The 15,106-nt window shown below is 42.2% G+C and overlaps 1 protein-coding gene across 9 annotated transcripts in view; it reads right to left on the reverse strand.

Annotated features, from left to right (window-relative positions):
• GAN (gigaxonin) overlaps positions 1-15,106 on the reverse strand; it is a 101,866-nt gene that overhangs the window by 62,756 nt on the left and 24,004 nt on the right. For all 9 annotated transcript variants that reach the window (XR_007474471.1, XR_007474472.1, XR_004477038.2 and 6 more), the window contains exons 2-5: positions 6,878-6,992; positions 4,209-4,559; positions 1,835-2,052; positions 1,494-1,615 (exon numbers count right to left, since the gene is read on the reverse strand). Coding sequence is in view for 4 of the 9 variants with exons in the window: in XM_033406413.2 (XP_033262304.2) it covers positions 1,494-1,615; positions 1,835-2,052; positions 4,209-4,559; positions 6,878-6,992 (806 nt within the window). In the remaining 5 variants the exon portion in view is untranslated. The remainder of the gene's footprint in view (positions 1-1,493; positions 1,616-1,834; positions 2,053-4,208; positions 4,560-6,877; positions 6,993-15,106) is intronic.

Genomic DNA, 15,106 nt, shown 5'->3' on the forward strand with positions numbered 1-15,106 from the left:
TGTTAACAGTACAGGCTGTGGATTCAAAAGTGACCTTTAAAAAAAAAAAAGTGACCTTCAGGGGACTTCCCTGGTGGAGCAGTGGTTAAGACTCCGCACTCCCAATGCAGGGGGCCCGGGTTCGATCCCTGGTCAGGGAACTAGATCTCACATGTGTGCCACGACTAAGGAGCTGGCGAGCGGCAACTAAGGAGCCTGTGAGCAGCAACCAAGAAACCTACCTGCCACAACTAAGACCCAATGCAACCAAATAAATAAATAAGTAAATATTAAAAGAACAAAACAAAGCAAAGATAAAGTGACCTTCAAAGGAATATAGACATAGAATATAACTTCTAACCTGGTAGAGAGGGAAAAAACCCAATGACAAAAAAGTCAATCAATTTTTTGAAAAAAGGCAAGAAAAGAAGAAACACAGAATGAGCTGGACAAATAGGAACTACTCAGTCATTTCACAACTTCAATGAATACAACTGGGCACAATTCCTCTCCTCATTGTTTCAAGTTTCTGAAACAACCTCTCTAGGAAATCTGAAAATCAGTGATATAGGAACCTTTGTGGTAGGTGTGCATGTGTGAAAATTATGCACATGTATACACATTATGGTAGGACAACTTAAGGAAGCTAATTTTAAGAAGGAACAGAGAAATCAGACCCACATCCTGTTGCCTACACCACTCCATCCAGCTGATTATCATTGACAAAAACTTCAATAATTGTGGAACCTACGATTCCATTTCTATTCCATAGCTTTAGGTATATCTAAAATATGGTACAGTGTGGCATAGCTTAAAACTTTTAAGGTAATGTTTGTGGGCAAGCAGAGACTATAAACGAAGAGCTGCTAACAATAGTTAGAATGAAGTGAAATGGCACTTGCAGGATGAAGCCAGCAAGGCAAATCCAAGGTGAAGAGAAAGGCAGCAAGGACAGCCTTCCCCATCACCTCCTGGAGAGAAAGCTTTGAATAACGTTCCAAACTTGTAAACGTCAACCGAAACATACTTCCTGTCATAAAACAACTTGAAGCCAGAGCTAAGTTAAGCAGTATCTTCTCAAGTTTCATCTGAAATGCCTGCTTTTATGTGACGCTCTTATTTTGAATATAGTTACATGTTGCGATTCTACACTGCACAACTTTCCAAGATGAGAGGCTATCACGGCTCAAAGAAGTCCTGCGCCTCAGGTGTGATCATCCAGCTAACGGGTGGTAGGAGTCACTGAGTTTTGCTCTTCTATCAGTTAAGTCATCCAATAAAATGCTCCTCAAGTGACGTCTTAAAAACAGCTACGTATTTGAGATTTGGGAACGATAAGGACTGACGGAAGACACTCTTCTTACCATACTCTTGGAAGCTAAGAGCCACCCTGAAAAAGTCACCACAGAGGGATAATAAAATTATTTCTTTAAAAGGTTTTGAGTCATTCTGCACAACTCTGAAATGACATTACTTGCCCTTGCGTTTAGGTAAACTTGGTGACAGCACGGTACCTGCTGAGAGGACTCCGTGGTTGATTCTCGGCATGCTTAAAGGGGCCAGTTCAATCCACAGCTGCCGATTAGGGTCATAAAGGGGGCACATACATCGCATCGCTGCTGTTGGCTTCCGCGAACTAAGGAGAGAGATAACTGATTAGTAGTTAGTATGTTTTATATAGTTCTGCTTATAATAACTAGGACTAGTTTTACTACGCTAAAGAATGTTTCAAACATTTAAAAAAACCTATTGCTATTAGGCTTTAGATACTGAAAAGTGTTATAAATTTCTGTTTACGTGGAAATCTCTCTTCCCTTACACCACCACCCATCAAACCGCTCACAGCCACGCTTACACTCTTTCCTCTCCGCCAACGGTCACGATGCACTCCGAGTAGCCCCGGGGCTTGAAGCTGGCGAGCATGGCCTCACCCTGCTGCGGCTGGCTGAGAGGGATGTTGCTGCACTCTTTGACAATCTCTCGGACTAACGGCTCATTCAGCATCTGCTCCCGTAAATAGCTCGAGTCCAACCCTGAAACCCACAGCGCTGACATGACATCCTTCATGTGGACCTGGAGGGCGGAAAGCACGGGGAGGAAAAATGGAGAATACGTTGTACATTTAGAATATACGTTTTCCCACTCCTGGAAGACTAAAATTATTGACAGTCAGATTATCAACAGGCAAGTGGTAAGGGTCAGTACTGCTTGAATGTGTTTACGGCCCCTTTTCTTTCTACTTCCCTTGGCCTTGATAAATAAAAGTTTAACTTAAAAAAAGCCATCACTTCAGATTTATATTTGATGTATCACTGCGAAGTTTTAAGCAGCTTTCTTTAATGCCCTACAGGGTTCCCACAGCAACAGGAAAACTTAGAAGAACCCTGCTATGATTTGCCTTATTTCACATGCTTGGATGTGCTGTGAGTTACATCACATTTATAGAAACGTCATATACAGGAATAGCTTGATACAATATGGTCAACTAGATAATGAACATGTAACAACATTAACGTTACAAGAAAAATCTGAAAAAGCCAAATTTCAAAGAAATAATCCTGAGTACTATATAATCATTTCTTCAGTAATTACTGTTAACAATTATCTAACATGTATAATGTGAATGATACACTTTTTAAAAAAATATTCATGCATTTTACTTGTTTATTTTCCTTATTTATTTATTTATTTTTTGGCTGCGTCGGGTCTCATTTGCAGCACATGGGCTCTTTGTTGAGGCATGAGGGATCTTTTCATTACGGTATGCAGTCTGCTAGGGTTTCTCTCTAGTTGCGGCATGTGGGCTTCTCTCCAGTTGTGGCGTGAGGGTTTTCTCTCTGTAGTTCGTGGCACGCGGGCTCTCTCATTGAGGCACGCGAGCTCACTACTTGTGGTGTGCGGACTTAGTTGCCCCGCGGCATGTGGGATCGTAGTTCTCCAACCAGGGATCGAACCCACGTCCCCTGCAGTGGAAGGCAGATTCTTTACCACTGGACCACCAGGGAAGTCCCTGAATGATATACTTTTCATACTCAATCATCAGATTTGAACCAACTGACTACAGCACTCTACGTACATAAGGTGACTAGTTTTTCTGGGCTTTGAAATTGTCATTTTAAGGTACACCCTTTTATACCCTGAGTAATAAAAGCCAACAGTCCTTACAGCACCAAGTTCAGATTAACCACAGGATGAGGTACTGCCTCTTGTTTCCCAGCAGCCGTTCCATCTTATATGCCCTCATCACTTTAAGGCAAGAAGAGGGTCAGAGAGAAGATACTTCAGTGGTGGCAGCAAGGTGGAAACTCTTCTATCCCCTTTCCCAATCTACCCCACCAATGGGGAAAACAGAACACTAATTGTACTAAGGAGCTGAAGCTACGAATGTGGTTTCTAAGTGGACAAGCTCATGGGCCTGCAGAATTTAAAAATTACAAGATAATCATTAAAATGTCAGCCAAGAGTTACTAAGAACAATTAACAATGCAATTATGCATTCTGAAAGCCACTCTGAAACCTAATATATTTCTTTATTTTGATATAGTAACTGGAGCCTCTAGTATATAAATATTAGACTTAAAGCCTTGTGATTTAGAGGTGAGAGCTCCCTCCCCCAATGTATTAACAATGTGGATCTCAAGCCTGATATTCTCTAAGACCCTTCCTTCCTAGGCTGTCACTCCTAGAACCTTCCTATTTGGAACCTCATTGCCATGAAAGCTCCGGAATGCTCTCCCACCTTCTCCTCCAGTGGTGTCAGTCACTCCAGGGAGAGCTCAGTGCCAGAATTCAGCCCTCTGCCAGAATTCCATTCTTTTCTCACCCCACTTCCTGCACCAGAGTCCCTGTAGGGGTTAGCCCACCATCGCAGAGGGAAGGATGCTGAAAGCTAGGATGAGGAGTATAGGGTGCATTTCTATACTCTCCAGCTTAGCTTGAAATCCCTTTCCCCTTAATAACAACATTCAAAGGATATCATGTGACTTGTAAGTATTACTATTTTCATTGCTATATGATGAGTTACATGGACTTTGGTAGACTGGTCTGAACAACAAACTGCTTTAGTGAGGCTATAGGAAGATGTTTTCCAGGTTATGGTTTAGATCACAACCTTGTCAGTTTTTCAAGTTGGAGGAGAAAAATAAAACATCTAGAATTTGGATTAAAAATAAACAAATGAATAAATAAGTGAAAAGGCAAAGTCAGAGCACGCTATAAAGTACGGGTACCTTTCTTATTTCTGTATCATGTGCTATCCATCGGATGACTGCTTCAAATACATATCGTTCATTGCCAACGTTTAACTTCTCAAGAGAAATCACTTCTTTAAGCTTTTGAGGACTCAGTTCTAGGAATTCCTCTGTGCTGCTGACATCTCGGAAGTGAGTCTCCAGGTATTCTGTGGCCAGGTAATGGACGTGGTGCAGGCAGTAGTGGAGTGCAAAGTCTCGGATTCCGATGCAGTTCTCGGCGGCAATGCAGCCTTCTAAGAACTCACAGCAGAGAGTTTTAAGATCCGTCAGCAGGAGCAGGTCTGCTGCCTGCACAACGTCTTGGATGGTATCTTCGCTCAGCCGGATCTGTAAGAATGATCATAGATAGTCTATGTTTGAATGTATATATTTAGAACGCAACCACTAATCTATCAGGCTGGACCATATGAAAGCTCCATTTGCAGAGGTCAAAGATGATTGAAAACTAGCGATTTCATACGGTTCAGCTTTGTTTTCAAGAACAGTCCGAGGGCACCAAGGCACCTGCGGACAACACAGGCAGCGCGTGGCTGATTAACTTTTCCCAGCTCTTCCCTTCCTTTACCTAGATGAACCACCAATATCCCTGCCAAGGTGAACTGTCCATGGGGCTCGCTTCTATACTTAGAGAAAAACCTCAAATGACTGAAATGCTTAGGAAATGGCAAGTCCCCCATTCTATGGCAAACTGAAGGCGATTTCTTTAAATGCTAGCACCTGAACTAATGAAAATCCTGCCTCCAAATACATTAAGTTCACTTCTTTGCCAAATGGTATGTGGAAGATACCACACGGACCCTTGAAGAGAGGGAGAGCCACACTGCCCAAGGGGCCTCATTCTGAACCCCAAACATTGCACTTGGTGCAAAAGATACAATTTGGTCTCAAAGCTACTATCTGGAATAAATCCCTAAGAGGATTTTTTTTTTTTTTTTTTTTTTTGTGGTACGCGGGCCTCTCACTGTTGTGGCCTCTCCCATTGCGGAGCACAGGCTTCGGACGCGCAGGCTCAGCGGCCATGGCTCACGGGACCAGCCGCTCCGCGGCATGTGGGATCTTCCCGGACCAGGGCACGAACTCATGTCCCCTGCATCAGCAGGCGGACTCTCAACCACTGCACCACCAGGGAAGCCCGATTTTTTTTTTTTTTTAATCATTGTGAACATTTACTTCCCCTTAATTTTCTTCAATTTCTTGACTGATGCTTCTTCCTCCAACCACTTCACTGTTTTTCTACGCAACAGTAAGGCAACATCAAGAAACAGGCCCCTAAAATACTGTCACAATCACGAACGGTCCAGACTCTCCGAAAGAATGGGTATTTATCCTCCATTAGGAAGCGTTAAGGAGAGATTTCACAGTGAAGTGCAGCAAGAAACATTTTACCACAATTTGCACACTCTGTACCATAGATAAATAAGGTTTCAAGTTTCCAATGCAAGCCTGAACATGAATACACTCCTCTAACTTGTTATAACTGCCACTGAACTGATTTTACAAGTTAGATTAAGAGTTTGGACCTAAGCCTGGTTTTGTGATGCTAAGGAGCATTGCCAGTATTTTAAGGGCTGTCCCCAAATTGGTTTAAATTCATTTATTTTTAATAATCATACACATAACCTTATTTCCACACACCCACCACCCAGTGTTCAGAGAAAAGAGAAAGTGATAACATCATGAAATGAAATAAAAAAACTTCAAAGAGGATGACGATCACCGAGTTTGACTCTGGACAGAATGAACATATTTAGAGAAAGTAAGCAGTACACTCAGAATACTTATGTAGGAGACAGAGCCTTTACAAAAGGAAAATTAAAAGAAGGATGAGGAAGAAGGAATAAAGGAGAGAGCAGGACATGAGCCCTCAAAAGGAGTAAAGATAAAACGTACTCTTGCGTGATGAGATGTGAGGCACATGAACTTCTTCCTAATTCACACCCAAGATTATCCCTAAGAGTCCTCATGCTATACACTTGAAATCACATAAACAGGGGAGTAGTGGGGTGGAGGAGGGCAAAGAAAGGGAAAGGACCACTAGCCACTGATCACTTTCTTCCTTGGCTTTCATGAAATCCCCAGAAATATAAATGGGTACAGAGACTAAAGGGAAATCAGAAAGAAAGAATGTGGGGGAACAGGGATGTTGGTCCTCCTGAGGCAACAGGACGGAGGCATCATGAGTACGATGCACGTGCCTGTCCCTGGTGTGAATCTCGAAGTCTTTATTTCTACAAAATAATCCCCACCGCCCAAGAAGGCTCCCAAGTCCATGCTGTGGAGACAGAACGAGTTCCCCGATAGTGTGGGTACAAAGCAAGACTGGAATGAAGATTTAAAAAACAAAAAGACAGCAGCGAAGGGAGCATCCCATGTTCCTCATGTCTCAGACTGGAAGGTGGAGCTCAGGACGGTAGAAACAAAACCTGGGATTTGGGTAAGATCTTACTTAGTCTGTTGTTCCTTCAAGGGCAGAGCCCCGGAAGAACACCCTTGGGTGCCATGTCCAGGAGGAGACCCAAGTCAAGCACACAGTGACAGAAGATGGAGATGGCGGTGTTGCTCAGTCACAGAGTGGATGAAGGAGACCCTCACCCTGAGCTTGAGGAGCCTCTACTCAGTCCTCCTTCCTCTGTGTCTCATCATACCTGCCCACTGAAGATGTAATCCAGGATCTCTCTCATAACCATTACCGATATCCCTTCAAGTTCAATCTTATAGGTTGATCCATCATCTTTTGGAGGATTATAGTTTAACTTTGTCCTAAGAAAGGGAAAAAACATGTAAAATTTCTATGAAAGAACAGAAATAGCTAGAAATATTTATGCACTAAATACTCTATAAAGTACATGATACGTATCCATATATGAATCACACCTGAAACATTTCGTTTGTTAACTTTAGAGCAACATATTTTTTATGACTTTTAACTACAAAGCATTTGTTCCAGGATTCAGAGTGCTACCTCTTAAAAAAAACAAACGAAACAGACAACCAAAGCACTAAGGTCCATGTCAGCAAGGATCTCTACTTCACCTTGGGAACCCTAGGCCTTTTAGGCTTATTTTTTTCCCTGTATTTAATTATCCAATTATTTTCAGTAATGTAACAAGGACCCCACAAACCTACCACCCAAAACAAAAGCTAGGACCTTGACGATAACCTGCTTCTAACCAAATGGTCCTCGCCACCAATTCATTCCTCTGCTTCCCCATCTGAAGTAACTATTATCCTAAATCCCACCTATATTCAATTTTCTCTTGCTTTCTTTTTTATTTTTGTATCCATGAAATATATATAACCTATAACATATATAGATTTATTGATAATCAATGTATATATATAATTCTAAGTTTTTAATTTTATAAAAGTGTTTCATGCTGTCTGTAATCTTCTGGGGCTAACTTTTTTCATTTAATATTATATCGCTGAGTCATTCATCTTGCTGCATATCACACGCGTTCTTTTGCTCTTTCTGCTGTATAGTATGCCACGTTCCTGTTGATGAGCCCCTGGGCTGGGGCTCCAGGTTTTTGGTATTGTGAACAGTACTGCTATGACTATCCTTGTATATGTCTCCTTTTGTGATACGCAAAAGAATTTCTCTTGGGTGTATCCCTGGGAGTAGAATTAAGCTACTTTCTTCTCCAAAGTATGAGCTAATACTCAATTATTCTCCAAAGTAGCTGGAGCAGTTTTTAGCCTCATCTGGTATATGTAAGGGGATGTGTGGACCCACAAAGTCTACGACATTTATCTCTGTCTCACTTCCTAATCCTCCAATGCACGATCCAGTGAGCGAAGTATGGTCTCCGGTGGTGGTTGTGACCTGCCTTCCCCTCATTACCCAGGTGCTAAACAGCTCTTCAAAGGTCTGTAGCCCCCTGTGTTTCCTCTTCTGTGAAACACATGGCCAGTTGAAGTCTCTCTCTTTTTTATTCATTCATTCATTTATTTATGGCTGCGTTGGGTCTTGCTGCACGTGGGATTTCTCTAGTTGCAGCGAGCAGGGGCTATTCTTCATTGCAGTGTGCAGGCTTCTCATCGTGGTGGCTTCTCTTGTTGCAGAGCAGGGGCTCTAGGTGCGCGGGCTTCAGTAGTTGTGGCACAAGGGCTCAGTAGTTGTGGCTTGCGGACTCTAGAGTGCAGGCTCAGTAGTTGTGGTGCACAGGCTTAGTAGCTCTGGATCTTCCCGGACCAGAGCTCGAACCCGTGTCCTCTGCATTGGCAGGCAGATTCTTAACCACTGTGCCACCAGGGAAGTCCCTCAAGTCTCATTTTTAATTGAGCTAATCACCCTCCTCATATTGAGGTGTAGGCGTTTTCTGTTATCTTCTTGATATCAAACCTTTGGCAGACTTGACACTTTTTTTTAAGGTGATGAACAATGTGAAGAATAATTTTTCACAGTCAACACTTTTTGTGCCTTGTTTAAGAACAGGTACTTTACCCAAGATCTAAAAGATATTCCTAATTTAGCAGCGAGGGAAGCTCAGACACAACCTAAGTTGCATTTAATTACCCCAAGGCTCGGAATTGGTAGGATGAGGAAGCTGTGGAAGGAGGGGTGAAGGATGAGCTAGTTACAGAAGAAGAGACTGACAAAGTCTTAGGAAATAGGTGAGTTCCCAGATCCTTGCTCCACATAGATACACGACTCCTCTGCCCTGTTTAGTAAGGCTCCCCAGCTCCAGTGGAAGATAAGTGACGTGCTCTGGAGAGTGTGAGATGCAGCGGGCGTCTCTGGACAGGGGGGTAGCAGGCACATCTGAGGGTAGGTGCGCTGCACCAAAAACTGAGAGTCAAGAGAGTGTCTACATATTGAATGCTGAGATCAGCAGTCTTTTTTCTCAATTTTGCTCCTAAAATTACTGAAAGTCAGGCCTACATCCTCCAGGTGAGAACCTGATGACTCTTCTGGAGGATTTGATCAGCCCCAAAGGAAAGGTCTAAAGACATGGGCACAGATCTGCCTCAAGAAAATGACCCAGGTGGACCATGCAACAATGAAACCCACTGTCACTAAGCCAACCTATGGGCTCTGAGCTTCCCACGCACTGTGGGGAGCACTTCTGAAACTTCTTCACTTCACACCACACGCAGAAAATGTAATATGACCCTGGGGTAAACAGATGAGGCTGTGTGCAGGGCCAGGGGGATTCAGCCTCCCCAGATGCTGCCCTGCCACTTGGAGGGCTGACACCATCATTACCTTCACACATTATGACATCTTTTTTGGGGGGGCACGTGGGTTAAGAAACTCTGCTTTAGAGCCCCACTCTTAAAACTGAGCAACTCAATAGATGCCTAACAAAGAAGACAGACAGAAACCAAAACCAGCAGAAAAAAGTCAACTTGGAGGAAGTACAGATCTCACGCAAGATGAAAAGTCAAGGAAAAAAGAAAACCTCTCGTTAACATTCCCAGAGAGAAAAAAGAGGATGTTGTGCTCGTGAAACAAGAATAGGATGCTCTAAAAGGGAACATTCAGAGAACAACAACAACAACATTTTAAAGACTACAAAAAAAATTTTTTTTAATGTAATGTCAAAATTAAAATTTGTAGAAGTCATAGACTTGTAGGCTTCAAATCGTAGAACTTGTAGACCTCAAGTCTGCCAAGAAAGCAAAGAAGACAAAGGTAGAAAATAGGAGACACAAGGTAAGAAGACTGGAAGATCAGTCCGGAAGGTTGAACATCTGAAAAACAGGAATGCCCATGCCAAAAAAAAAAAAAAAAAAGAGAGAATATTATCAAGTAAATGCTCATAACAAGGGATAAAAGTACGCCTTTCCGAGGCATGTCATCATAATACTTCAGAATACTGGAAACAGAAAAATTTCTGGAAGCGTAAAAGCTTCCAGAAAGAAAAACAGGTTACACAGAAAGGAATGGGTATCAGAACGGCTTCGTACTTCCAAATGGAACTTTAATAGCAGTGTGGAAATGACTTCAAAATTCTGAAGGAAAATTATTTTCAACCTAGATTTTTATAGCCAGCCAAACTACTCATCAAATATCAGGACAGAATAGACATTTTCAGCTATACAGACTCTCAAAATAATTGATCTTCCATGCAGCCCTTCTCAGAATGCTGTTGGAAAAAACTGCCCCAACAAAGAGGAAGATTCTGGACTAAAAAAAGACATGATCCAACACAGAAAAGCAGGGAAAGGAATGGTGAAGAATGACCCTAAGGTAACAGCTCTGCACCAGCAGAAGGAAAGCTGGTTCATTCTGGTACAGCAGCATGCCTCAGCAGGCCTTAGGAGGGCAAAACTGATGGAATATATAACATATGTTTTAGACAACTTTGTTTCCCCCCTATATTCTGTATCTGCTACTCCTACCTCTACAGTTTCTATAGAACTAATAATTTTACTCAAAAGGCATTTCTTTTCTGCTTGCTGCACCCTAGGTGTACCTATATGACTGACACTTTGACTAAAAGTGAAGAAAAAAACTTCAGTCAATTCTCAGTCAAGAGAGAAAAATAACCTAAGTAGTAAGAATAACACCTAAATCATTAATATTTGGCTCTGAAATCTATTGTATGCAGACACGTCCTCCAGGAATGTTTCACTCAGGATGTCATGACTATTTGTATTTCTTAGTCACCGTGCTGGTTATCAACATATTGCCTCTCAGCTCCAAGTCCACCCTTTTTGCATGCTCTGTGAAAATGGCTCTGAGCCTTTCCAACAGTTTTTCTGCGTTAACTGGTATGATGTTAAGCTTCTCAGTGGAAGGTGCTGGAAAGACACTGAAGGAGGAGAGAGTTTTGCTGCCGGGCTCTGGTTCTGCAGCTGGATAGGCTCCCGCAGTGCACAGCTGCCAGCAGCACTCTGCAGCTTTCCCTGGAACTCCCAGAGGCAGTTTTGCAGTCAACTGTTTCTGGGGAGACACCTCCCTGTGAACAGCTTTCCCAGACACCTTAAAGGACAGATTTCTGGCAAGTTCCAGAGGGCTGATTTCAAGCAAATTCCACCAGTGTGGCTTCTCTGCCATGAGGTGAGCTGTGGCTGTGTGCCGTCCAATAAAGTCTGGATCTCAGCCCCGGGTACACCAGCTATTCCTTTAATTTTTAGAGTTTACTTCTTAGTAGCCAATCCCTTATTACTCTAATCTCTTGCTGCAGTTAAAAATTCTTTATATTAAACTCTCCTTGTTCAAATTACTATGTGGTTTCTTTCTCCTGACTAGATACAGATGAGTCTTGCACCTATTTAAAGGCAGTAGCTCTAAAATGTGTTCAGAGAGAGGGGCACCACCTAGAATTCAAGTTGTTCAAACAAGAGCTGGCTGTGCCTGCCCATGGGCTGTGGACAGTGCAGGAGGAGGGGGACCAGGCTGACGGGGAATGGGGTTACAAAGAGACCGTGCAGTGTGTCCCCTTTTTATTTTTCAACCATGCGACTGGATTTTTTTTAAAAGATGACTATACAGTCATCTCTTGGTATCCTCGAGGGACTGATTCCAGGACCCACACGGATACCAAAGTCTGCAGATGCGCAAGTCCAGTAGTCCGCCCCCTGTATCCTCACCCACAGACTCAACCAACCATAGATCGTGTACAGCTGACCCTTGAAAAACATGGATTTGAACTGTATGGGTCCACTTATACGTGGATTTTTTTCCCAATTAATCTGTGTATAAGTAAACCCGTGCAATATTGAAAAACATCTGTGCATATGTGGATCTGTGCAGCTCAAACCCATGTTGTTCATGGATCAACTGTACTATCTCATGTTTTCACAATGAAAAATGTTTCCTTTTAAAGAGTATGGTTTTCTTTCAGCAGATGGCAGGGTACAGACAATGGCTAAGAGGACAGAAAAAAAGACTCCTTTAAATATGAGCATTCACCATTTCAGATCCATAAAGTCTGACCCTTTTTAAAGCCCATGAAAAATGAATCACTGTACTCTTGAAGTCTCTAAATGTCTTGAGGGTTAAATTATAAAACCTTATTTTGATTACGGTTTAAATTCAGATCCCAAGCTTCCCATCTTTCAGTCCCACTTCTGATCTCTCCCTCATGCCATCTGCGCATGTCCAATTCCTGCCATCTTCTTAGGAGCTGTTCGAATGCCGGCCTGGCAGTGGCTCCCCTTCACCTGCCCTACCCCAGGCTCCATCTCCACCCACACTGCCCTGCGGGTGAAAAGAATTCCTCATGTTATCAATTTCCCCAGCACTTGATATTGTGGGATCATCAGGTCCTGTCTTGTATGATGGTATTTATGTACAAAGCCCATTTCCTCTTTCCTTTATTAACCTCAAGTTCCTTGGGGTCAGAGTCCTCTTTATCACTATAACCCTACAAGGTAGCCTGTCAGTTTACAAAGAATAGATGTTCAATAATGATTTGTAAAATAAGTTTTTGAATTAACAGCAGTCTTTAAATATCTGAAGAGCTGTCACAGGAGATGTTTTTCCTGCAGGATCTCAGGTACAGTGAGGCAGAGCTAGAATCAATACAAGGAAGAACTTCCTAATAGTTTCATGCATTCGATGTTGAAAGGTCTGAAGCACAGAGCTTCTCAAGCTTTCAGAAGGTCCGTGGTGGGAGCTGAGTTTCTGCATTGGTAACACTCTCAGTGACGCAGACCCCTCCAGACCTCTCTGAGTAGCAAGGGGTTAAGTGATGCTTCTCAAATTATCCATGTGTGTTTTTGTATTTCTAACCCATCTCAGATGAATCTTTTGTAAAATACGATAAAAATGTAATGGGGATGAAGTGTACAGCACGGTGCCTAGTTAATAATACTGTACTGAATACCTGGAAGTTGCTAAGAGAGCAGATCTTAAAAGTTCTCACCATAAGAAAAAGAATTTTGTAACTACGTGTGGTGACAGATGTTAACTAGACTTATTGTGGTGACTCTTCTGTAATATACACAAATATTAAATCATTATGTTGTACACCCTGAAACTAATATAATGTTCTATGTCAATTATACCTTAATAAAAAATGAATGAGTTATTAAAAAACAAAATTTAAAAGACATAAAATACAGGCCCCAATTCTTTTTTTTTTTTTTTTTGCGGTACGCGGGCCCCTCACTGTTGTGGCCTCTCCCGTTGTGGAGCACAGGCTCCGGATGCGCAGGCTCAGCGGCCATGGCTCACGGGCCCAGCCGCTCCGCGGCATGTGGGATCTTCCCGGACCGGGGCACGAACCCGTGTCCCCTGCATCGGCAGGCGGACTCTCAACCACTGCGCCACCAGGGAAGCCCCCCAATTCTTTTTCAAATTTTTTTTTTTGGTTGCACTGACCAGGGATTGAACCTGGGCCACGGCAATGAAAGCGCAGAGTCCCAACCACTGGACCGCCAGGGAATTCCTGTGGCCCCAACTCTTTTATCATTAGATTCAACGGACATAAAATTATTCTGTCAAACTGCTACAAGAGTTTCTAACTTTTACTCTCCGTGTGTACTTATATTATCATGGCCAGGTGACAATTCACAGACCATCACCAGCCTGCAGGTGACGTCTCAGGAGGCTGATATCCATCCGTCTGTCAGGAACATAGTGAAAGTTGGCCGTTAGCCCTTATCCGTCTTAGACACTAAGAGTCACTCAGACCTGCTGTGAAACTGTCTTGCTTCACAGCCTGCTGTCATTTGCAGTTACTTCCTTCTTTCTCTTCTTTCTATTTTTAAAAATTTTTTATTCGAAGTATAGTAGATTTATAGTGATCCAATATTTTTATAAGACTTCTTTTTTTTTTGGCCTTGCCGTGGGGCATGCAGGATCTTAGTTCCCTGACCAGGGATCTTACCCCCACTCCCTGCATTGGAAGCACGGAGTCGTAACCACTGGACCACCAGGGAAGTTCCCCCTTCTTTCATTGCCTGGAAACTTGCCATCCCTTTCTCATTTACAAACCTGGACTTATTTTCCCTCTTCTTGTCTTCACTTCCCCCTCCCCCATTCCCCAATTAAATCTCTATATCCCTTCAGTTTTTGTTGCATTCTGTTTCACATTTCTTTCCTCCAGTAAATACCCTGATTTTCCCAATATCTACCAACACATTTTTCTCTGTATTTTCCCTTTTTTAATCTAGAATTTTCTCACCTTGAACATCATTTCTATCTTCTCTGCCACATATAACTGAGAATTCAATGAACTGGACTGAATGAGTTAATGAATTAAAAAAAAAAAAACTAAGCCAAAGGGTTAATAACCAATAGTTTTGTTTCTAAAGTTAGTCCATATATATCAGGAAGTAAATCAACTCTTCTGTTTCCTTTCTTATTTTAATCAAAGTATAGTTGATGTACAATGCTATATAAGTTCCAGGTATACGATATAGTGACTCACAATTTTTAAAGGTTATACTCCATTTATAATTATTATAGAATACTGGCTATATTCCCCGTGTTGTACAATATATCCTTGTAGCTTATTTTATGCATAACAGTTTGTACCTCTTAATCTCCTACCCTAATATTGCCCCTCTCCCTCTTCTTTTCTGTTTTGTATCTCCACCCCAGGAAGATATAGAGTCATATATAAATTTATTGGAAGTCACAAAATCCTTTTTTTTATTATTATTATGTGATGCCAATTTACAAACTCTCTCCTAGAAACTGCCGTAGACTTAAAACATCACTTTGAGAATTTCATAACACTCTTTGAAAAAACTAGAAATAATGGGGAGTATTGTAAGATTGGGCCTCCAGTGTTCAGATATAAATATCCATGCCTATCACATTCTTCCCCAGTTTTCTGTTTCTAGGGCAAAACATTCCCCCCCTCTGCCCCTGTTCTCTCATTTGTAAAAAGAAGAGGTTAAATAAGGTGATCTGAGGGCTTCCCCACCCCTGAGCACTTCTGGGCTAAACTGCTGAAACACACCAAAAAGTT

This window comes from Orcinus orca, chromosome 20, assembly GCF_937001465.1.
Source record: "Orcinus orca chromosome 20, mOrcOrc1.1, whole genome shotgun sequence".
Taxonomy (NCBI): Eukaryota; Metazoa; Chordata; class Mammalia; order Artiodactyla; family Delphinidae; genus Orcinus; species Orcinus orca.